General features: G+C 54.5%; 4 protein-coding genes across 5 annotated transcripts; 2 read left to right on the top strand and 2 right to left on the bottom strand.

Annotated features, from left to right (window-relative positions):
- Positions 1-264: 264 nt before the first annotated feature.
- CUNH1orf232 (chromosome unknown C1orf232 homolog) lies at positions 265-4,052 on the bottom strand. Its single transcript, XM_046468590.1, has 4 exons — positions 3,969-4,052; positions 2,058-2,141; positions 1,851-1,948; positions 265-550 (listed from the first exon to the last, which is right to left on the bottom strand). Exons 1-4 carry the CDS (start codon positions 4,050-4,052, stop codon positions 265-267), a joined length of 552 nt encoding a protein of 183 aa, XP_046324546.1.
- Positions 4,053-5,379: 1,327 nt separating this feature from the next.
- On the top strand, positions 5,380-6,337 carry Znf593 (zinc finger protein 593). The gene is made up of 3 exons (XM_046469202.2): positions 5,380-5,667; positions 5,885-5,947; positions 6,052-6,337. The coding sequence occupies exons 1-3, from the start codon at positions 5,468-5,470 to the stop codon at positions 6,191-6,193; spliced, it is 405 nt and encodes a 134-aa protein (XP_046325158.1). The 5' UTR covers positions 5,380-5,467; the 3' UTR covers positions 6,194-6,337.
- A 325-nt stretch (positions 6,338-6,662) lies between these two features.
- Positions 6,663-11,323, bottom strand: Znf593os (ZNF593 opposite strand). The gene is made up of 3 exons (XM_046468378.1): positions 11,209-11,323; positions 7,077-7,159; positions 6,663-6,812 (listed from the first exon to the last, which is right to left on the bottom strand). Exons 1-3 carry the CDS (start codon positions 11,321-11,323, stop codon positions 6,663-6,665), a joined length of 348 nt encoding a protein of 115 aa, XP_046324334.1.
- Cnksr1 (connector enhancer of kinase suppressor of Ras 1) lies at positions 11,258-20,797 on the top strand. Of its 2 annotated transcripts, none has more exons than XM_046418820.2 (21): positions 11,258-11,373; positions 13,504-13,661; positions 13,752-13,933; positions 14,511-14,595; positions 15,031-15,072; positions 15,159-15,263; positions 15,844-15,903; positions 16,015-16,083; positions 16,480-16,581; positions 16,661-16,722; positions 16,797-16,870; positions 16,972-17,066; positions 17,145-17,175; positions 17,532-17,704; positions 18,338-18,411; positions 18,535-18,606; positions 18,887-18,960; positions 19,109-19,170; positions 19,264-19,363; positions 19,448-19,629; positions 20,154-20,797. In XM_046418820.2, the coding sequence occupies exons 1-21, from the start codon at positions 11,322-11,324 to the stop codon at positions 20,445-20,447; spliced, it is 2,148 nt and encodes a 715-aa protein (XP_046274776.1). In that variant the 5' UTR covers positions 11,258-11,321; the 3' UTR covers positions 20,448-20,797. The 2 variants fall into 2 exon arrangements, with proteins under 2 accessions (XP_046274776.1, XP_046274777.1); XM_046418821.2 differs by lacking the exon at positions 11,258-11,373 and adding an exon at positions 11,415-11,511.
- Position 20,798: the final 1 nt, after the last annotated feature.

Below are 20,798 nucleotides of genomic sequence, written 5' to 3'. Positions count from 1 at the left end.
GCATTGAACTTGCGATCCTCCTGCCTCAGCCTCCTAAGTGTCTGGAATTACAGGCGTGTGCCACCTGGTCATTTTAGGCCAGCACTTTTGTGGGGAAAGGTGCGAGGACATCTCCAACTAGACCCCGCCTGAGACCACCCACCCCAAAACAGCTTTTGCTTTTCCTGTTGTCCGGACAAAAACGCCGTCACACGAGGTGTAGGGCTACTTTTTTTTTTTTTTAATGGGGGCTGCGGAGGGCGGGTGCCCAGTTTGGCGTGCCGGCTAGTCACCTTTGGGCACGGCCTTCACCCTCATCTCGGCCAGTTTGTTGGTGAGGAAATCCCACTTGAAGCCGGCCGCGGGGTCCACCTCCCGAGGCTCCGGGCGCTCGTTGGCCTCCTCCTTGGCCTGGTCCTGGGGCTCCGGGTCCGCATTCGGGGTGGGTTCGGCGCCCCGCAGCATGGACTGCTGCTGATGCCACCTGCTGGCGAACGCATCCCAGAATCCCGGGCCGCGCGCCTCTGCCTCGGTGGCCCCCGCCTGCGAGGTGGGCTGCGCGGCCAGAGGGCTGCAGGAGAAGGGCGGGTGAGCGACAGGAGAGGGCCGGGTCCCAAGGGGCAGGCCAGGGGTCCCAGAAAGGAATAATGGACAGAGGCGGGAACCGAGTGGAGCAGTGGGGCAGAGGGAGTCAGGAGGAGGTCACTTAGGGCCTGCGGGCAAGGGGAGGCACTGGGAAGGAGGCGCCTGGTTGGGTCGGGGGTCAGAGGATTAGGCCAGGGGTCTGGTGAGAAGAGACCAGAATCCCTGGAGAGAGCGGAGTCAGGCTGTGAGAAGGGACCACGTGGCGGGGGGGGGGGCGGGACGACCCGGGAGCAGCTGTCAGAGGTGGCCAAGAGGAGTGAGACCCAGACGTGGGGTGGGGACAAGGGCTTGTGGAGCCCACTGGAGGGAATCGAGGTGGGACTGGGCAGAGGGGCTGGTTCTGGGATAAAGGAAAGGTGGGGCGACTAGGGACCTGGGAGAGACAGGTGGAGCGATCTGAGGAAAGGGAAAATCCTAGTCCTGAAGCTTAGGGGAGAGGGGGACTTGGGAGGTAGAGGGGAGATGTGGGGAAGGGCCTTTCTGGAAGGAGGTGAGGCTTGAAGTGGGAGCCTCAGATCTGGGAAGAGCCTTCAGGACCAGGAGGGAGAGGGGGTGAGCTGGGGAGAGGAAAGAAAGCCCTGGGGCAGGATGGATGGATGGGTCAGGAGGACCCTGGGGCAGAAAGGCAATCGCTGGGAGAGTGGACTGGGCTGGAGGAAAGGCCAGGCATGGAGTGGGTGCCGGTGCTAGAGCCAGAGCAGGGGGGATAGAGGCTTGTGTCGTCCCCCCGCCCCTGAGCATCAAAGGCTTTCCAAAGCAGTGATTCCCAAACTAGTGTGCCTCTCAGTCCGCTGAGATCCTCCGGCACTACCCATGCCTCCTGAATCTCAATCTGTGGAAGAGGGTTCCAGAATTTGTTGGTCACATGTTCCCTTGGAGGATGAGGGTTGTTCCGAACCACTCTCTCTTGCATGTTGCAAACACCTAGAGGACCTCTCTGTTGGGATTCTCAGGAGATGGCCTCTCCCAGTGGTAGGGAAAGACAGCCCATAAACACCCTCCAACTTCAGTCCCAATTCTGGTAAATTCCTGAGATCTAACCCAAACTCCCAGATACACTGTGTGAGTAGAGTGTCCTGCTGAGAGAAATAGAAGGGCCAGGAGCTGCCCCTCCCCAGCCCTCCATGGTTAGAAAGAGAAGGAGATCAGAAGGAAATGACAAGAGAGCAGAGAGACCCCAGGCCCTTCTGGAACTGCCCACTGCACACACACACACACACACATACTGGTCAGCACAGGGCTCTGGTGGCAGCAGCTTGTCCTCATCTTCTTTGTTAAACAGAGATGACATTGTCAGCCAGCCTTTCACCCCGACTCCCTGAACCTGGGAGGGAGGGGCTGGGAGTCAGGAAAGGGCCCAGCTCAGCCTCCCAGGGCTCCACAGCAGCCTCCACGAGTTCCCCAGGGTTTGGGTGGAAGAAGGGAGAACTCACCCTGCGGGCCAGCTGTGACACGGGACTGAAGGCCTCCTCAGCAGGTTCTGTTGTCTCAGACTCCACTAAAGCTGGGTTCTCCCTCTGAGACACAAAACCCCCATAGAGCATGAGAGAAGCCCCAGAAAAGTGGGACCTCCCTTCCCATGGCTAGCCTGTACACACAGGCACCCCAACGCCACAGAACTCAACACACACCTGCATACCTCATACCTCCATGAAGGCACATGGGACTGCCCACAGGTATGTACACATGTATGATAAACCCTGCAGACACCCTTGAGCACACATACCAGCCCACCCACAGACACATCTAGATGCCCCCAGAAACATGTGGGCAAGGGTATGCATGGTGATGTAGACAGACATAGCTGGCCATGAGCATGCCCCCACAGGGCCGAAGCTCTTCCCCTGTATGTGCCACAGGGCACCCACACGACTCATGAAGTTATGCCGTCACACCCCTACACGTGGACAACTGCAGACAGATGCACAAAGGCCCATCCTCAGCACACAATCCTCTCCACCTACCCACAGACACCTGGACACACACATCACGCAAGCATAAGGCTGACAGGCGTGTGCTCCAGCCCAAACCCCAGCACCTGCAGACACCTGGATCCAATTCGCAGTGCAGTAGCCCTCCACTGGGGCTTCCTCCCAGAGTCCCATCCCAGACTTCCACACAGGCCCCACTTTGGACACCAACCTGTCTAGACATACACTTATCCACACATACCAACCCCAAAGGACTAGTTCCTGCCCCTGCCACATCTGTTTGTTTGACTGCTACTTATCACAGCTTCCAGACATAGATTTTTTTTTTTTTTTTTGGTTCTGGGGATTGAACTCAGGGGCACTCCACCACTGAGCCACATCCCCAGCCCTATTTTGTATTTTGTTTTGAAACAGGGTCTCACTGAGTTGCTTAGCTGCTCGCCATTGCTGCCCCTGGCTTTGAACTGGAGATCCTTCTGGCTCAGCCTCCTGAGCCGCTGGGATTACAGGTGTGCGCCATCATGCCAGGAGACCTAGAGTTTTTTTGTTGTTGCTGGTTTGGTTTTGTTTTGGACTAGAGATTGAACCCAGAGGAGTTTTACCACTGAGCCACATCCAAGCCACCCCCTTTTATTTCTTATTTTGAGACAGGATCTCACTAAGTTGCTAAGGACCTTGCTAAATTGTTGAGGCTGGTTTTGAACTTGTGTTCTTGGGATTCTCCTGATTCAGCCTCCGAGTCGCTGGGATTACAGGCATGCAGAGCCTTTTTTTTTTTTTTAATCAGAACAAAGCATGATGTAAGTTTGGTTTTGATGTGACACTGCTACAGTGACACAGTGCTCAGAGTTCAAGTGACACACCCCTACCCCTAGTAACAGAGGGCTCACTACCTCTCAAGGCAAGCCATCCCACTTCTGCTTAGCTCTGCTTATTAGAAAGTTGTGTCAAGGGCTGGGGATGTGGCTCAAGCGGTAGCGCACTCGCCTGGCATGCGTGCGACCCGGGTTCGATCCTCAGCACCACATACAAACAAAGATGTTGTATCCGCCGAAAACTAAAAAAAATAAATATTAAAATTCTCTCTCTCTTAAAAAATAAAATTAAATTTAAAAAAAAAGAAAGTTGTGTCAAGCCACATATACTGAGTGTGGCTACTGCCTACTGGTCTTAGAAGAATTTCTTCCATGCACAGCCCTTGGGGTCGATGGAAACAGTGGCCACTCCTCCCATAGCCACAGTTCTTCTCTCCTTCCTCAGTTTTCTTAGGTGTCCTGGCTGTCTGACTGCACCATGCTGCTTGCCATCCCTGTATGTGCCTACAGTTACTATACAAATGTGCCTCTCCCTCCTCTTTCTGTCCCTCCTGCTGCCCTGTCCATGCCCCACCCAGCAGGCATGAAGGGTACCCACCTCCTCTGCCAGGTCCTCCTCAGATTCCCCACTCAGGGTCTGTAGCACTTTGGACTTGTAGGTTTTCCAAAAGGCCTGGTTCATAGCTGCAAGAGAAAGGAGCCTGGCACCCTGGCACAGAAGGTGGTGACTCAGTGGGCACCTATAGATCTGGCTCTGGGAACTTGGTGGGGCCAAGAGCCTGTCCCAGCGATCGGGTGACTTCATTAAAGATGCACCAACCTCCCTAATTGGCACAATGCCCAGCAGGTGAAACTGATCCAAAGGAGTCTGAGAAGGGGCTGACTTCTGTCAACTTAGTCTCTTGTCTTGACCCATATTGGCCACCAATAATAAAGACATCTCTCTGAAGAGGTCACCTTCCTGGGTTTAGGAATATTTAAGGTTGTCAATCTCTTGGAATGGCTTCAGACAAATTCTCTTTATTTGCATAGGTTGATGACATACACTGGTGTCCCCATACCAGCTATGTCCTTGGCAGGGCCACTCTGTCCCCACTCAGCCTTCAGGAACAGGAGTGGGAAGATCCTTGGACGCTGTCAGCACCTTGGGCTTACATTTCACTTCTTTGTCTGGCCTGGAAACTTATTCTTCTCCCTAGGGATGCACGTGCCTGTCTCTCTGTTTCCTGGCAACAGGTTCCAAAGAGCTGGAGCCCCTGAATTATTGCTGAGCTTCTCTGGCACCGTCCAGGGGAGTTGTCTCTAGCCAGTCTGGTAGGCACCAGGACCCAATGAATGAGGAATGGCCCTCTGGCACTCGCCCCTCCTGTGAGCCTACAACATTTAGTTATCTCTGCCCTTGCTGTAAGCCCTCTCCTGGGAAGTCCAGCCCAGAGAAAAGAGGCAGCAATAGGGGTCTTTCTGTGAGTATCTCCTCTTGCGAGAGAGGAGTTAAATGACGGGAGACCCGGGTGCTGGGGTCTTTGGGTAGGAACAGCACCCCCCCCACCTTGGATTTGCCTGGCGGGCGGGCAGAGGACAGAGACTTAATAGAATAACTGGGAAGAAGCGAGAAGGGTTGAGGGCTTGCCAGGGGCTGCAGGTATCTCGGAAAGCCCTGTTGGAGTCGGGATCCCAAACTCAATCACTCATCATTTATTAATTTATTCGTTTTACATGCATTATCAGTGCCTTCCAGAGATGCTTAAAGCTTAGACCCTCCACCGTAGGGTTTAAGGTGTGGGAACCAGGAAAGGATGATGGCGCCGCGCCGGGCGCGCAGTGCAACAGGACCCGCCCGGAACCCCACAGGCGCACGTCGCTCCCCGCCCTCCCCAGCTACGCGCCGCCTCCCGCCGTGGGCGAGCAGGCTCCGTCACGCCCGTCCGCCGCCTGGGGGCGCTGAAGTCGCGGACCGTGCGAGTGACGTCATCAGAAACAGTCGGGCAGGTCCGGCCCCGCCCCCGGGCGTCTCGTGACGTCATTGAGCTTTAGGGAAGCGCGTACACGTGCGGCCCACTCTCCGCTCCCGGCCCTCTCGTCCCGCTGTCACGGGCCATGGGTCGCTCCCGCCGCACAGGCGCGCACCGAGCGCACTCCTTGGCCCGCCAAATGAAGGCTAAGCGGCGGCGACCCGACCTGGATGAGATTCACCGCGAGCTGCGGCCGCAGGGTCCGGCACCGGCAAAGCCCAACCCGAACACAGAGCCTGACCCTGACCTGCCGGGGGGCGGCCTGCATCGCTGTCTGGCCTGCGGGTGAGTCGCGGCCGAGTCGAGCGTGGGGAGAGAGAGGGTCTGCTGTACTGGCTGGGAGCTGTGAGGGCCGGGCCACGCAGGATCTCCTCTCTGGACCAGTCCTCTCCCATCCATCCCTCCAGCCCCGGAGCCTGGCGTCGGGGAATGAGCTAGGGTCAGGGAGACAGGCATATCTGAGACGCATCACCTCCTCAGTCTTCTCACCCTCTCCTTGCAGGAGGTACTTTGTCGATTCCGCCAACCTGAAGACCCACTTCCGATCCAAAGACCACAAGAAAAGGTATGAAGGAGTAAGAAGAGTGTTGATGCGTGGGTGTGGGGCATGCAGGGCATGCTGGGCATGCACTTGGTCAGCTCCCAACTTGTGTTCTTCTTTTTCCCCAGGCTGAAGCAGCTGAGCATTGAGCCCTACAGTCAGGAAGAGGCAGAGAGGGCAGCGGGCATGGGTTCCTATGTGCCACCCCGGCGACTGGCAGTGCCCACAGAAGTGTCCACTGAAGTCCCTGAGATGGACACTTCTGCATGACAAGGCCTGAGGATTCAGGGCAGAGGAGCTGCCTATGGACAGCAGTGTAAGGGCTAGGCTGGGAGAGAGTGTGCCAATCTCTTTGGATTCAGGGTTTGGCCTCCTCTGGGTGCCTGTCCCCCAATAAAGGAACTGGACAAAGGGCTTACCTCTGATTCTAACTTCCAGGCCACATCTGGCTGCAAAGTCCTGCCCTATTAGGAGTCCTCAGCTACCTTCTACATACAAGGCCCAGGTGTCTACTCCTTACTTGGTCCAGCTTTGGAAGCTACATCCCTTCCCTCCTTCTGGAGTCTTAGCATCTCACCTGGACCCCAGATGCAGTGTGAAGTGGGGGAGTAGGATAAGATTTATTCTATTCTGCTTCCAATGAGGGCAAGGACTGATTCCTAGAAAAGGAGGTTTTGAGACTGCAGTCTCCTCCTGAGTCACCTACCTCCAAAGCCCAGGTGAGAGGCGGCCTGCTTTGTCATGGGGCCTGTGCTGGCGGCTGCTGTTGCCCCACCATCTTCCAGACGGCATAGCAGGAGCCGCCCAGCCCGAGGACAGCCAGCAGTGTAGCCACAACCCCAGCCAGCGGACTCCGGGGCTCTGCCTTCAGCTTCCCGGCTACCTGCATCTAGGGTGAAGAAGGTGTAGCTGAGGGGTCGATGGAGACTTCTAGGCAGGCAGAAGCAGGGATGGTGCAGCTGAGTGAGGGCAGTACGGGCACCATTGCCGCCCCAGGGAGATTCCACCCCAGTCCCTCTCGCTTCACTGCCCATCTGGGTTCTGGCTAGTCAGGCGGCAGGGAACGTGACAGCCTGGCTATTGGGGGTATCAAGGGGAACTGTTGGGAAAAAGGGGTCAGTGGTGCCAGAAACCATCAGTTAGGGGTACTTACCTGTAGTACCCGGAAGTAGCCTGGGGTCAGGCGTCGAAATCGCATGGTGGGAGCCACCGGTCTCCTAGGCGGCCTGTGGGATGCTAGCAGACATGAAGACCAGTCGTGTTCATGGTACCAAGAAGTGGAAATGAGGGTACAAGGGTCTCTGACCTCCCATATGCACAAAAGCCATGCCCTCAGAGGATGCTCACCCGTGACTGGCCTGCTGCGATCTGGCAGGGGGAGGGACCGCTGGATCTTTAAATCTGGTCCCTTCCCCCACTGATTGCCATCCTGCCAGCCTTGGAAGCAGCTGTCAGGAGAGATCAGCATCAGGCCTGAGCAGCACCTCCCCCATTCACCAGGGAGGCCAGGCCAGATCGGCAGGAGTGGCCTTGGCTGCCAGTGCTCAGGAATCCCAGGCACAGGCAGGTACTGGGCAGGTTTCCCTCAACTCTGGTCCAGACCCTATTCCTACCTCAGATAATAGATGCCACCAATCAGGAGCGACAGGGTACATTATTAGTCTTTCTTTTAACAGCAGTACATCTTTTCTATTTGGTTTCTATATGATCAATCATATACAAATGTGCTCTCTTCCTTGGAAGGAGGGCACATTTCACCTCCTTCTTCAAGACAAAGTTCCTGCAAGGACTTCCCTATCCTCAGCTTGGGAACAATAATAAAAAGATCTGTATATATTGATTAAGCTCTCCACAGTATGTTAAAATAGTAAACTGAGGCATTTCAGTCCATGCCTGTAATCCCAGGGATTCAGGAGGCTGAGGCAGGAGGATCTTAAGTTTAAGGCCAGCCTCAGCAACTTTGTGAGGTCCTTAGCAATTTAGCAGGACCCTGTCTCAAAAACAAAAAATAAAAAGGGCTTGGGATTTAGCCCAGTGGTAAGTAAAGTGCCCCTGGGTTGAATTACAAATACCAAAAAAAAAAAAGAAATTAGACTGGGTTCTCAACCTCCGCCTGGTGCCAGCTCAGGATAAGGATTTGATGACATCAGGATGGTGGAGACAGATATGTCTACCACCCTGTACTCTGTTAGAGTTTACTGGGCTCACCCAGAGTGTCCTGGGGAGGCTGTTGTATAAAGAGGCAAAAATGTTAAAGGAGGATACAGCATGGCCCTAGGGACATAGACATCACAGGGCAGGAAGACAGTAGGTAAAGGACAAAGCCAGAGAAGTGAGGGAGGGCCACAAATTCTGAACCTACTCATTCACAAGTGGAAGGAGGCAAGGCCTGTGGGGACCTGTCCTCCTTGAAGGAAGTAGCTGCCATTCCCCTCTTGCTGATACCAAATGTGAAGGTGGGAGGGGGTCCTCAGAGCTGGCCAAGTTCCAGAGAGACTGGAGATCTCAATTTGGATATGAAATTATTCAATGAGGACAACTAACACACACATGGCTACACTGCACGGGCCATCCTTGGGTCCACTGGAATTCAGACTGTGAGCTACAGGTAGGATATCTACAGGCTTTGAAGGCTGGGTGTCGGGGCACGAAAGATAGAAATTATATATATATATACATACACATACATACACACACTCATACATACTGGGGATTGAACCTACTATCTTTCTTATCCCCGCATCCCCTCCCCTCTCCTCCTTTACTTCCCTCTGCCTAATCTAAGGTAATGCTATTCTTCTCTAGTGCCCCCCCCTCATTGTGAACTAGCATCCGCATATTAAAGAAAACATCCGGGGATTGGCTTGTTTTGCTTAGCATGATATTCTCCAACTCTATTCATTTACTGGCAAATGCCATAATTTTACTCTTCTTTAAAGCTGAGTAATATTCCATTGAGTATATATACCAATTTTCTTTGTCCATTCATCAATTGAAGGACACCTAGGTCGGTTCCATAGTTTAGTTAACGTGAATTGAGCTGCTATAAACATTGACATGGCTGCATTACTGTAGTATGCTGATTCTCAGCCTTTTTAAAATTTATTTATTTATTTATTTATTTTTCATTTTGAGACTGAGTCTCAGTTGTTGAAGGCCTCAGTATATTGCTGAGGCTGACCTTGAACCTGTGATCTTACTGCCTCAACCTTGTGAGTTATAGAAATTACAGGCACATGCCATGGCAACCAAGCCCAAGATAGAGATTTTTGAAGGCAGCACAGCCAGAGGCAGGTTCTAGGAAGCCCTTTAGGCCCATTCCCACAGAATTACAGCAATAACAATTAAAATCTACCACATGGGATATATTTAAAACTATTTAAAAGATGTTTTCACACCTCTACTGTCTAAGCGTCCCCCTTTTAAAAGCAGAAAACAGGTACAGCTGGGTGCAGTGGTGCTGTCCTACAGTCCCAGTGGCTCAGAAGGCTGAGGCAGGAGGATCACAAGCCAGCCTCAGCAATTTAGCAAGCCCCTAAGCAACTTAGTAAGGCCCTGTCTCAAAATATAAAAAGGTCTGGGGATGTGGCTCAGCAGTTAAGTGCAGCTGGGTTCAATCCCTAGTACCACTCCCCGCCCCCAGAAGAAAAGAAACAGGTACAGAGAATTGTAGAAGTTGGACTCATTTATGCTGCACCTGAGCCTGGAACTTATTCAGATTCCAAAGTCCTAGGAGTCTCCTGGCTTGAAATGATGGTGAATACTTAGTATTAATGATGATGAATACTTAGTGTGTACCAGACATTTTTCTTAAATGAAGGCTTTTATCTGGGCTTCAGAAATCAGGGGATTAAAAAAAAAAAAAGAATTAAGGGGAATTCATAAAGTTGGGTGGTAAAGAAGTATGTCTATATATTTATTTTCACTAATCTCTAACCAAAATTTGTCATTTTTTTTCTTTCTGTTTCTTTTTTTTCTTTTTGGTACTGGAGATTTAGTCTAGGGGCAATAATTTACCACTAAGCTATATCCCCAGCCCTCTAAAATTGCAAAGGCTGGTGGCAAATTTGCAGTCCTCCTGTCTCAACCTCCCAAATCACTGGGATTACAGACATGTACCACCAAGCCTGGTTTACCAATTCTTTTTATGTGGATTAAAGTAGTAACATTATCTTTGGCTTTGTCATCAATAGAAATCCCATATTTTCATATCAAATTGTAGTTATTGAGATATTTATGTTCACAACTGTTTCACAATCATGGTAATTATTAACCCACTGTTAAACCAGATCTGATGGCACTCTCTATTTCAGACCCTTCTGTGATATAGCAGCCACTCATTGGGCACCTACCAATGATAATTGGCAGTTCAGAGACCAAATGGTGAATCCACCTGTTCTCATGCTGGTGACCCAGGCTTCTCCATTACTCTTCTGCATCCTCCACCCTGCTTCTTTCATCCTAGTGCTGGGGATTGAACCCAGAAATTTGTGCACACTAGCCAAGTGCTCTCCACTGACTTATGTCCCCAGCCCTTTTTTTATTTATTATTTTTTATTTTGAGGCAGGGTCTTGGTTAGTTGCCCAGGAGTGTCTTGAACTTGTGATTCTCCTGCTTCACGCTCTCGAGGAACAGGGCTGATGGGACTATGCAACCACGCTCAATTTAAGCTTCCTGCTTTCTGCTTATGAAAGTGTTATTCTGGCCTGGCATGGTAGCATGTGCCTGTAGTCCCAGCTACCGGGGAAACTGAGGCAGGAAGATCACTTGAGCCCATCAGTTCAAGACCTGCCTGGGTAACATAGTGAGACCCTGTCTCAATAAATAAATAAATAGCCACATTCTGAGAAAGGGTCCAATTAGCCCCACCAGATGGAGAAGGGGTGCAAGATAAAGAGGGAGCTAAAAACTTCAGTTGTAAATGTTTGTAAATGTTTGGGAGCTATTTACGCCGATATTCGGCAAGTACCCTCTGAAGTAGAAACTATGAATTCCAGTTTACAGATCTGGGACTGATGCACACAAGTTAGGGTCAGCCCCAGGTCACAGCACCCCCGCACCCCCTCTTGCTTTGCTAGGTGCGTTTTGCCCCCCTTCTGGCTCCTTTTCCAGGATCCTGCGGGTGTAGGCCCCACTCCGGGACACGAAGCCCATTTGGGGCGGGACTTCAGTCCAGCTCTGAGTCGCCCGAGTCACACCCCCCGGCCGGCAGAGCCCAGGAATGCCAGAAGGGCGGGGCAGGAGGCGGACAGCTGGTGGGCCAATGGCTGCGGCGGTGCCTCACCTGCGCGGCCACGTGGGCCCAGGTATGCGGCGGCCCCGCCCCGGCGCCGCCCCGGGCCGCGACTCCCAGAGCGGAAATTCCTGCGCGGGCGGGCGCGGCGGGCGGAGCCGGGCATGGAGCCGGTGGAGACCTGGACCCCCGGGAAGGTGGCAGCCTGGCTGCGAGGTGGGTGGGGCTGGGGCAGGAGGGGGCCCGCGGGGCGCTAACGCGGCGTCGCGTCGGCAGAAAGTCGGGCGAGGAAAAGGGCAAAACCCGCGGAGTCTGTTAGTCAACAGGTGTTTATGGAGGTCTGCCGTGTCCCAGGTACTGTGCCCGGATGACCGGTGGCCCCCGAGGGCCTCGGGACCAGACGTGGGTCCCTCATCGTCCCTGCATACCAAGAGGTCCCAGGGCGGGGAGGCCATGAAAACCGAGGGGCCCTCTGTCGCCTCCCTCTTCCCTGTGCCCCAGGGCCCAGAGAGCTGTATTAAACCCATTTCTCAGAAGCTGAACCTGCCGCACAGCCAGGAAGTGGTCGGCTGGCTTGAAACAGGAGCGGTCCTGGTGTCATATCCCCCTTTTAGGCTGAGACTCCCAGGGGGAGAAGCAGAAGCCCCAGCCAGACCGAAGTGGGTGACACAGTCCCACTCTGGGGGCTCCCATTCCAGGGAGAGGCTCCCTAGGCCCAATGAGCCACAAAGTGCAGACAGACCCAGTGAGAGCCCTCTGTGGGGGCCGCTGGAGTGGGCGGTGAGTCAGGACACTCCTCCCAGCGGGGGCAGCCTGAGTGGCCTGGGGTCAGGCTCAGGGTGAGCAGCCCACTCAGGACTGGAGCCGCACTGCCAAACTGGGTTTCAGGCCAGCTCCACCACTCACTGGCTCTGTGACCATAGGCCTTAGTTTCTCTGTCCATGAAGTGGACAAAATGAGATAGTCTTGGCGTGGCTAGCACTTTTAACTCAGTTCTGGGGTCTGCTGGGAGGCAGGTGGTCCAACACATTCACTGTGAAGTTGTTCAAGGATCCATAGCCAGGGAGCCACAGATTCATGAACTCTTAATGCTCTTAATGCCACTGTGGGCATGAGGGAGCGCTATTGACCACACACCCAAATTCCCCAATGAAAGCCTGGCTCCCACAGGGTGGAATTCCTCCAAAGAGTGAGCAAGCTGCTTATTCGCCCTTGTGTCAGTTTTCCCATCTGTTTAATGGGTATGACTATCGTCCCCACCTCCTAGAAATGAGGCAGAGGTCAAATGTGTCAATATATGTAAAGCCCATAAAACTTTTCCTAGCACTAAGTAAGCGCTCAAGAGAGAGTTTTCTTATTTTTGAGTGTCTGCCTTGTGTCAGAAATAGGCTGGAGATTAGGGATGAATGGTTATTTAAGGCCTGGTCTTTGAAGGACCAATGATAGAAAAGACTGATGTTCAAGTACCAGGGTATGTGGAGGCTCAGGGGACAGTGGAACCAAGAGGAGAGGCTTCCCCACCCAACCTGGGGAGCTGTGGAAGGTATTTGGGGTTCTGTAAACAAAAGGATATGATGGAACTGGAAGAGCAATCCAGGCAGAAGGAACAGAGCATGTGGGGACCCTGAGGCAAAAGAGTTTTCCAAGGAGTTGGTTCTCTGGATCTGAAGTGTTGAGTTGGAGGGGTTGTGCCACAATCCTGGAAGGACAGGTGGTGACCTAATCATGCAGGGCCTTGTAAATCATGGTAGAGTCTGGCAGTAATAATATGATGGCTGCTATTTACTGCCCATCTACCACAAACCAGGGAATGGACCAAGTGTTTGACATATATCATGTCATTTAATACACATGTGGTTAGAAGGTAGGTACTTTTGTGTTCCCATTTTACATGTAAAGAAACTGAGGCATGGAGCAATCATTAATTGCTCAAGGGCTAGCTCTCAGGTTTCCCTGACTCCAAGTCCCTCGCTCTCATCCTCTATATTACTAGTGTTGAGTCTTAGGGGAACATCAGAGTCACCTGCAGGATTTGTTAAACACAAACCGCTGGGTCTAGCCCTAAGTGTCTGCTCCAGTAGTTGGGGGCTGAGACCTGGGAATTTGCATTCCTAACAGGTTCCCCAGTGAGGCAGCTGCTGCTGGTCCAAGGACCACCTTTGAAAGCCACTGCCCATACAGTCCTCAGCTACTCAGTGGCCTCAGGTGTGAAATAGACAGAACACAGCCTGAGTCCCAGGGTGTCATTGGGGACAGATGGGAGGGAAAAGAGGTCTGCTGGAGTGAAGAACTGGTGAAAGGTCGTGACCCCTGTTTCCCCTCCTGCCAACCCTTGCTCTGCCACAGGCCTAGACGACTCCCTGCAGGACTATCCCTTTGAAGACTGGGAGCTGCCTGGCAAGTACCTGCTCCAGCTCTGTCCCCGCAGCCTCGAGGCTCTGACCGTGTGGCCTCTGGGCCATCAGGAGCTCATTCTGGATGGGGTGGAACAGCTCCGGGCCCTGGTGAGCGAACTATGGCCACACTGATGGCAGGTCTGCCAACTGAGGGTGGGGGCGACTGCCGCAGTAGTGACCTGGCCCTTTCTGGCACAGAGCTCTGGGCTGCTGACAGAGAACCTGCAGACCCTGACAGAGCGGCTGCTGGAGGGGACCCAGGCCCTCCAGAGCTTAGTCCAAGGCCGCCTGGGGGACTGTGCTGAGACCCCTGCGGATGTGCTCAGCGCAGCTGTGGAGCTGGTGCGTGACGCCCGTGTGCTCCTCTTCTGGCTCAACAGGTACCCAGGTTGGGGTGACTGGTAAGGGGACCCTTCTCATCCTTGGCTTGCTCCAGGACCTGGGAGAGAAGAACAGGATGGCTCTTGTTCAGACATGGCAGAGCAGTTAGCCTGTCTGGGCAGGGGCGCTGACCACCTGGATTCCCATCCTGCCCACTTGTTATCACAACAGTCTTATCAACAGCCATTAAATGGTTCTCTGACCCTTCAATAGCTGCTGCTGCTTGTCCTGTAGGTCCCACCTCAAATGTCACCTCCTCTGGAACTCTTTCCCTGTCAAGTCATTCTCAGAGCTCTACATCTCGGGCACTCATTACAGTCAGAGTTAAATCATTATTGACATAATGACAGGTTTACTGTCCGTCTCCCCAGTAACTAGAAGAGGGCCTGGTACCTAATAGCTACATGACAAATAATTCCTGTGCTGACCTCTCTAGATATATCAGTTACCTCCTTTATTCCAAAGCAACACTCATCAGGGCAGGAGCTGTGTATGCTCCCAAAGTCTCAGATGAGAAATTGTCTCCAAGTGGCCCAGCACCGCCCCTGAGCCCCTGTGCCATTCTTCCCCTGCCAGGTACCTCTTCTCCCACTTAAATGACTTCTCAGCCTGCCAGGAGATCGGGGCCTTGTGCGGGGAACTGAGCCAGATCTTGCAGGAGGTAGGAGGACATGGGCCAGGCTTGGCCCAGCCCCGAGACCAGACCAGGCCGGAGCTTTTTATAACCTGTGAATCAGACCAGGGTTGGGTGTGAGAGCTGGGGCAAGAGCGCAGGAGAAGAGGAGGCCCTGCCACTGGGTACGGGGCAGCAGGAGTATGGGGGTCTCCGCAGAGAAGCTCAGGGCTCTTAATGCTCAGGAGGTGGTGGTAGGGGGAGAATGTATGGTGACTTTGGGGGCCTGGTGTCAGGAGGATGAGACCTTGGGGTTGAGATTTTGAGGCCCTATAGGTCTGGGAAAAGGCCAGAATAGGGGAAGCCAGGAGGGACAGGAGGGACCTGCCCATGTCCTCAGGAGAAGGTAGTCCCCCTCCCCCATGACCCTTACACAGGGTTAGGGTTAGGGTTACAGGGGAGGCCTCCTCTCTCTGCTTCTAGGACTTCCCAGAGGCCGAGAAGGAAAGAAGAGTCCTGAGGATCGTGAGTCTGTGGGGTGCCCGTGGACTGCGATGGGAGCAGGGTGGGCTGGGATCAGGCTCAGCCTCACAATCTGCTCCCTTCCCCAGTGCAGCCAAGTGGCCGAGATCTGCCGCAGCATCCTGAGCTGCAGCCCAGAAGAGCTGCTGGAGCAGAGGGCTGTGCTGGAGCAGGTGCAGCTGGAAGAGCCTTCGGTGAGCCCTGCCCTGTCACCTGTCACTTCTGAGCCCTTGACACTTTGGGCCCTGAAATGGGGTCTAGGATCCCCAGCCTCCTATACTGGTAGCTGGAAACCTGTCAGGTACAGATGTTAAAACAGAGGTCCAAACAACCTACCTGGGATCTCACCATCATCCAGCACCTTCCCCAGTCCTGAGGGTCTGCATGGCATGGTCTCAGGTGGCATGTTCCTGTGTTCTGTGACGCAGACCTGGCAGAGGCTCAGGGGCAGGTTAGGATAGAGGGGAGAGGACATGAACTTTTCTGCTTTAATCTTAACCAGTTGGGAAAATCAGAGCCCCCAGCCCTGCCCTTCTCCCACCCCATCCCTCTCTCTCCCTTCAAGAAAGTTGCCGAGAATCTAGTACCTCAGAAAGCAGTGACCCCAGCTTCCTCCTGGCCCTTTATCAGAGGGTGAAACAGAGGACCAGAGAAGAGCAACAAGCCCAAAGTGACACAGCAAGTTGGAGCAGTATGCTCTTGGGGCCAGCTCTGTCCCCAGTTCCACCCACCTTAGAATCAAGCCCTCAATGACCATAGCCTCTGCCTCTTCAGGGCGTGGAAATCTACACCACCAGTAACTGCTTGCACTTTGTGTCCCGAGTGTGCATCCAGGTGAGAGCACCCCCACCCTGCCAGCTACCCAGCCCTGAGGCCTCTCACCTGCGGCCACGCCAGCTCCAGGCCCCAGGAAAGCTCACTCCTGGGCCCCAATCCCCATTCCAGGTCCCCACTGACTCCTGCCGGCAGGTCCTGCCTGGAGATGAGGTTGTTCAGATCAACGAGCAGGTGGTGGTGAGCGAGGGGGAGGGGGCTGTGTGGAGGGGAGGGGGCTAGTGAGGAAACCCAGGGCTGGTGGGGAAGCAGTGGGGGTGCTGTCCCTGGAGGGGAGCAGGGTTGTGGGAGTTGCTTTCTGCGAGATGACCCAGCTCTGGAAGGTCAGGACTGATCCTAGGTGACAGCCCCACCCACTTTTCAGCTGATCCTTCCCTAGGTGTTCTCCCCTGCCTCTGAGGAGCCACCAAGGTGAAGGGCTCCTGGTGGCTTCCTGGAGGCTTCGTGGGGTGAGGCAGAAGCAGGAAGCTCACAGCTCCAAGCGTGAAGGCAGGGGTTGTTGGGCTGCATCAGAGCTCCTGCCCAGCTTGATGCCAACCCAGTGCCTCTGCCCCTCCCTGCACCCCTGTCTCCTAGGTGGGCTGGCCCCACAAGAACATGCTGAGGGAGCTGCTACGGGAGCCAGCCGGGGTCAGCTTAGTGCTGAAGAAGATCCCTGTGCCACAGACACCCCCCCAGGTACCTGTCCCCATCCACCCCCACCTGCTTTCAGACCCCTGTTGTCAGCCCGGTCACCCTGTTTCTGGTTGTTCCCCAGACACCTTTGGACTCCCCACACCTGAGAAGCCAGTCGCTGGCTCTGGCCCCACTGTCTCCCAGGTAACAGACTCTGCCCTGGGTGTGTCTTCGTGGGGGGACCATGGACGCATCTCATCTCCCCTTGCTCTCCCCAGAGTCCCATCTGAAGACGTCTTTGCCTTTGACCTGACTTCAGATGCAAGTCCTGAGCCCACCACTGCCTGGACAGGTAGTTTCAAACCCCACCAGGTAGTGGGTGCCCCTGGCAAGGTGTCCGAGTGCCTGACTCTGACCTAGATGCTGACACCCTCCCTGCTCCCTCCCTGACAGATTCTACCTCCCTTGACCCTGAGCCCCTGCCCAGCCCCCCTGCCCTCCCAGCAGGAATAGCAGAGACTGCAGGCCCCTCGGGACACCCTGACAAGGTGAGCTCAGCGGATCTGCAAGGAGGGATGTGGGCTGAGGGCCTAGACCCTTTTCTAACCCCTATATGGTCTTTTTAGAGTCCTGTCCTTGGTCGGAAGAAATCAAAAGGTACGAGTGTCCCTGACTGGGTGGCATATTGTATCCCTGAAATGAGGAGCTCTTGAAACCTTTGCAGAGCTGGGCAAGACCACCCCTCATGCTCCCCACCCAGCCTATCCTGGAAACAGCTCTTTTCTGGGGTCACACAGACCCGTGCTCCCAGCCCAGACCTCTATGCCTTTGAGCAAATGGCTTATTCTCTGATTTCCAGTTTCCTCCTCTCTAAAATGGAGAGTCGTCCCCACCTCAGCAAAAGTGTGGGTTCATATGTCTCGGGAATGCTCATGGCGGGCAAGGGAACCAGTTTGGGGGCTGGAATTCTTTGCCAGCCCCTCACCACCTGGGCTGTGCCATGTTGCTTGCAGGGGTGGCAACGAGGCTGAGCCGCCGGCGGGTGTCCTGCCGGGAGCTGGGCCAGCCAGACTGTGATGGCTGGCTCCTGCTGCGCAAGGCCCCTGGCGGCTTCATGGGCCCACGCTGGCGCCGCTGCTGGTTTGTGCTTAAGGGACACATGCTCTACTGGTACCAGCAGCCCCAGGTGAGACACCACACACATGGGCATAGGTAGCAAGCAAGTCATCTGCTCCCATTGTCACAGGTGGCCCCCAGGCCTTCCCAGGTCCCAGTGTTCCCATCAGCAGAACAGGGAAGGTTTCTCCCAAAATGAGTTAATAAGTGTGTAAAAGCAGTTTGAAAGATCTGGGGGTGGCTCCCATATACTCCAGGCAGTGTAGGAAATGTGCTGAGATGTTTGCCCAAGAGATATGTGGGAGCCCAGCAGAGGTGTCCAGTCTAGCCTGAAGGAGTCCAAAAGCTTCTCTGAGAAAATAATACCTGGGAGTTAGTCAGACGAAAGGGGAAAGAAAACCGGGAAGGGACCAAGCATTTGCCGAGCCCAGGGCCATGAAGCAGCCTTGTGTTCCTGGTGGGAACCAGTGCAGGAGGGCTCCTCTTTCTTAGCTGTTTCTCTTGGTACCTTTGTTCCCCTTTTCTGGCTCAGAGGCACCATTTGGCTACACCTCCTGCCCTGAGGCCCAGAAACCTAGAGACTTGCAGTTAGAGCCCCGAAAACACACTCTCCCCTCTATCGCCCTGAGCAGTCTGAGGGGTGACTAAGGAGCTGCCTGGAGGGTTTTGGGGCCCCAGACTGACCCTCTGTGTGATTCCCCAGGATGAAAAGGCTCAGGGCCTCATCAATGTATCTAACTATAGCCTGGAAAGTGGACACGATCAGAAGAAAAAATAGTTAAGTCCTGGGGTGTTATGGGCTGGAGGACGGGAAAAGAAGGGGGTGGGGGGGGGTGCATGGAAGTTGGCTGGGATTCCAGGCCCTGGAGGAGGCTGAGTGATGCTCTCTGCTCCCGGCAGTGTGTTCCAGCTCACCCATGAAGTGTACAAACCCTTTGTCTTTGCTGCTGACACCCTGTCTGATCTGAGCCTGTGAGTGCCACCTCCCTCGCCCTACTCCCGCATAGCTCCCAGACTCTGAATGCTTAGGAGCTGGACTCAGGAGCCTGGGTCTAAATCCAAGCCCTCTGGCAGTGGATGGTCAAGGTGCTCGCTGTCTAAACCTCAGTTTCACCATCTGTAAAATGGGTGAATAAGAGTTCCCACCTCTTCCAGTTAGTCTGAAGATTAAAAGATGATGTTGATATAAATCCCCTGATATAAGAAGGCCTCAGTGAATGGAAACTCCTGACACCTGTTTGTTCCTCCACAGGTGGGTACGCCATCTCATTACCTGCATTTCCAAGTATCAGTCCCCAGGAAGGGCCCCCTCAGCCCGAGAGGAAGGTAGGTCTCTCACAGGGGTGGGAGGAAGAATCAGGTCTCACCTGAGCCTCTCCTGTTCCTGGTTTGGGGGCTTGAACTTAAAGCCCCCAGCCTCCTCCCTGGCCTTCCCAAACCCTGTGGGTTCCCCACCTGCTCCCCACCACCCTAGACTGCTACAGTGAGACAGAAGCAGAAGACCCTGATGATGAGACTGCGTCCCGCTCAGCCTCGGTGAGTAGAGGACTACTTCCGGTCAGGGATGGAGGGAGAATAGCTGGACACAGGGCTCAGGATGTGGCTCTCTCTCCTTTTACCCTGCCTCAGCCCAGCCCATCTCAAACTGGGAGTCCACTCCATGGAGACATATCACCTGCTGCCTCCCCGACACAGCACAGCCCCAGGACCTCCCTCGGCCCTCCAGCAGGTGTTCATTGGAGTTGGGAGCTGGGCATTGGGCACTGGGTGGAGGGCTGAGGGCACAGCCTTATCCTGCTCCCTGCTCCCACAGACAGCAGTGAAGGGGCACTGGAAGGAATGGTACAGGGACTAAGGCAGGGTGGCGTGTCCCTGCTGGGGCAGCCACAGCCCCTGACCCATGAGCAGTGGCGGAGCTCTTTCATGCGGCGCAACAGAGACCCCCACCTCAATGAGCGAGTGCACCGTGTGCGGGCTCTACAGAGCACACTCAAGGTCAGCCGGGGGACTGGGCGAGGAGGGCTGTGGGCTTCAGGCTGTTCCTGGCCAAGCTCCACTCTGCATTTGGCCTGCAGCCTCAGCTCTGGGTTCCTGCCTCTGGCTTTCTGACTCCCCAGGAACTTGGCTCTGGGCTCTGAGCTCTGGCTGTCCGACTCAGGAACTCAGTTCTGAGCTTGGCCTAGCTCTTTGGGGGGGCGGGAGTGGAATTAGGAACTGAACCCAGGGCCTCTTGCATGCTAGGCGAGTGATCTACCGCTGGCCACATCTCCAGTCCCCAGCCCCTTGGGCTTAGCTCTTAACAGTGGGCTCAGTCCTGGGCCGTAGGGTCCATTTTAGACTCAGCTGTGGACTGGTCCAAGTTCTAGGTCTAAGCTGGGGTTTGAAATCTTACCCAGGCTTCTCGTGCCTGGCTGACCAGGTGCAGGGTTCTAGGTACAGGACTCCAGAGTTAGCTCTGGGCTTGGGCTCTGCTGCTGCCTTGGATGATCATGGCTCCTTACCCACTACTCCCATGTCAGGCAAAACTGCAGGAACTGCAGGCCCTGGAGGAGGTGCTGAGTGACCCCGAGCTGACGGGAGAGAAATTCCGCCGGTGGAAGGAGAAGAACCAGGAGCTGTACTCAGAGGGGCTGGGGGCCTGGGGGTTGGTGCAGGCTGAGAGCAGCCCCCAAGCTCTGACCTCTGACTCCAGAGCACAGTCCCCCCAACCCCTGTCCTCTGACCCTGAGGAGCCCTCCCATCTTTGCTCCTTGACCCAGAGAGCAACCTCTGACCTCCTGACCTCTGACCCTGGCCAGAACCCCAGTTCCTAACCTTTGGCCCTGAGGACCACCTCACCCCTACTGCTGACATGTCGACAGAGCTTTCTGGGTTCTTTTCAAGGCTAGAAGCAGTGCTAGGCATGGTCTCTCGCCAAGCTGACCCCTCTGCCTAGGCCTCCACCATTTCTGCTCCTGTCTCCCCTGAGTCGGGGGAAGTGAGCTTTGTGTCACCTCCTCCCTTCGAAGAAGAAACTCTCCTCCATATTCAGGTCTGAGGGGCACAGTCTACTCGACCCCTTTCCCTCAGCAGGGCACCCTTCCTGATGCCAGGTCTGGATGAGTGTTTATTTTACATAAGAGACACTTTTCCAACCAAATAAAGTTAATTTCTTGAAAATGAAT

The sequence above is a fragment of the Marmota monax genome, unplaced genomic scaffold (assembly GCF_021218885.2).
Source record: "Marmota monax isolate L192 unplaced genomic scaffold, Marmota_monax_Labrador192_F-V1.1 WCK01_AAM20220418_F8-fsc00008, whole genome shotgun sequence".
Classification (NCBI taxonomy): domain Eukaryota; kingdom Metazoa; phylum Chordata; class Mammalia; order Rodentia; family Sciuridae; genus Marmota; species Marmota monax.
The sequence above is the reverse complement of the archived record's forward strand: the minus strand, read 5'-3'. Positions and strand labels throughout refer to the sequence as shown.

Excerpts from the sequence above, each read along its gene's own strand:
- CUNH1orf232 (XM_046468590.1), bottom strand. The coding sequence starts at position 4,052 with ATGAACCAGGCCTTTTGGAAAACCTACAAGTCCAAAGTGCTACAGACC. Across the intron at positions 1,949-2,057 it reads TGTCACAGCTGGCCCGCAGG|GTTCAGGGAGTCGGGGTGAA; the intron begins GTGAGTTCTCCC and ends CCTCCCTCCCAG. Across the intron at positions 551-1,850 it reads CCAGAGCCCTGTGCTGACCA|CCCTCTGGCCGCGCAGCCCA; the intron begins GTATGTGTGTGT and ends CTTCTCCTGCAG.
- Znf593 (XM_046469202.2), top strand. The coding sequence starts at position 5,468 with ATGGGTCGCTCCCGCCGCACAGGCGCGCACCGAGCGCACTCCTTGGCC. Across the intron at positions 5,668-5,884 it reads CATCGCTGTCTGGCCTGCGG|GAGGTACTTTGTCGATTCCG; the intron begins GTGAGTCGCGGC and ends CTCTCCTTGCAG. Across the intron at positions 5,948-6,051 it reads TCCAAAGACCACAAGAAAAG|GCTGAAGCAGCTGAGCATTG; the intron begins GTATGAAGGAGT and ends CTTTTTCCCCAG.
- Cnksr1 (XM_046418820.2), top strand. The coding sequence starts at position 11,322 with ATGGAGCCGGTGGAGACCTGGACCCCCGGGAAGGTGGCAGCCTGGCTG. Across the intron at positions 17,067-17,144 it reads CCTCGGGACACCCTGACAAG|AGTCCTGTCCTTGGTCGGAA; the intron begins GTGAGCTCAGCG and ends TGGTCTTTTTAG. Across the intron at positions 18,607-18,886 it reads ACCCTGTCTGATCTGAGCCT|GTGGGTACGCCATCTCATTA; the intron begins GTGAGTGCCACC and ends GTTCCTCCACAG.
- Znf593os (XM_046468378.1), bottom strand. The coding sequence starts at position 11,323 with ATGCCCGGCTCCGCCCGCCGCGCCCGCCCGCGCAGGAATTTCCGCTCT. Across the intron at positions 7,160-11,208 it reads GGGCCCACGTGGCCGCGCAG|CATCCCACAGGCCGCCTAGG; the intron begins GTGAGGCACCGC and ends CATGTCTGCTAG. Across the intron at positions 6,813-7,076 it reads GCTACTTCCGGGTACTACAG|ATGCAGGTAGCCGGGAAGCT; the intron begins GTAAGTACCCCT and ends TCTTCACCCTAG.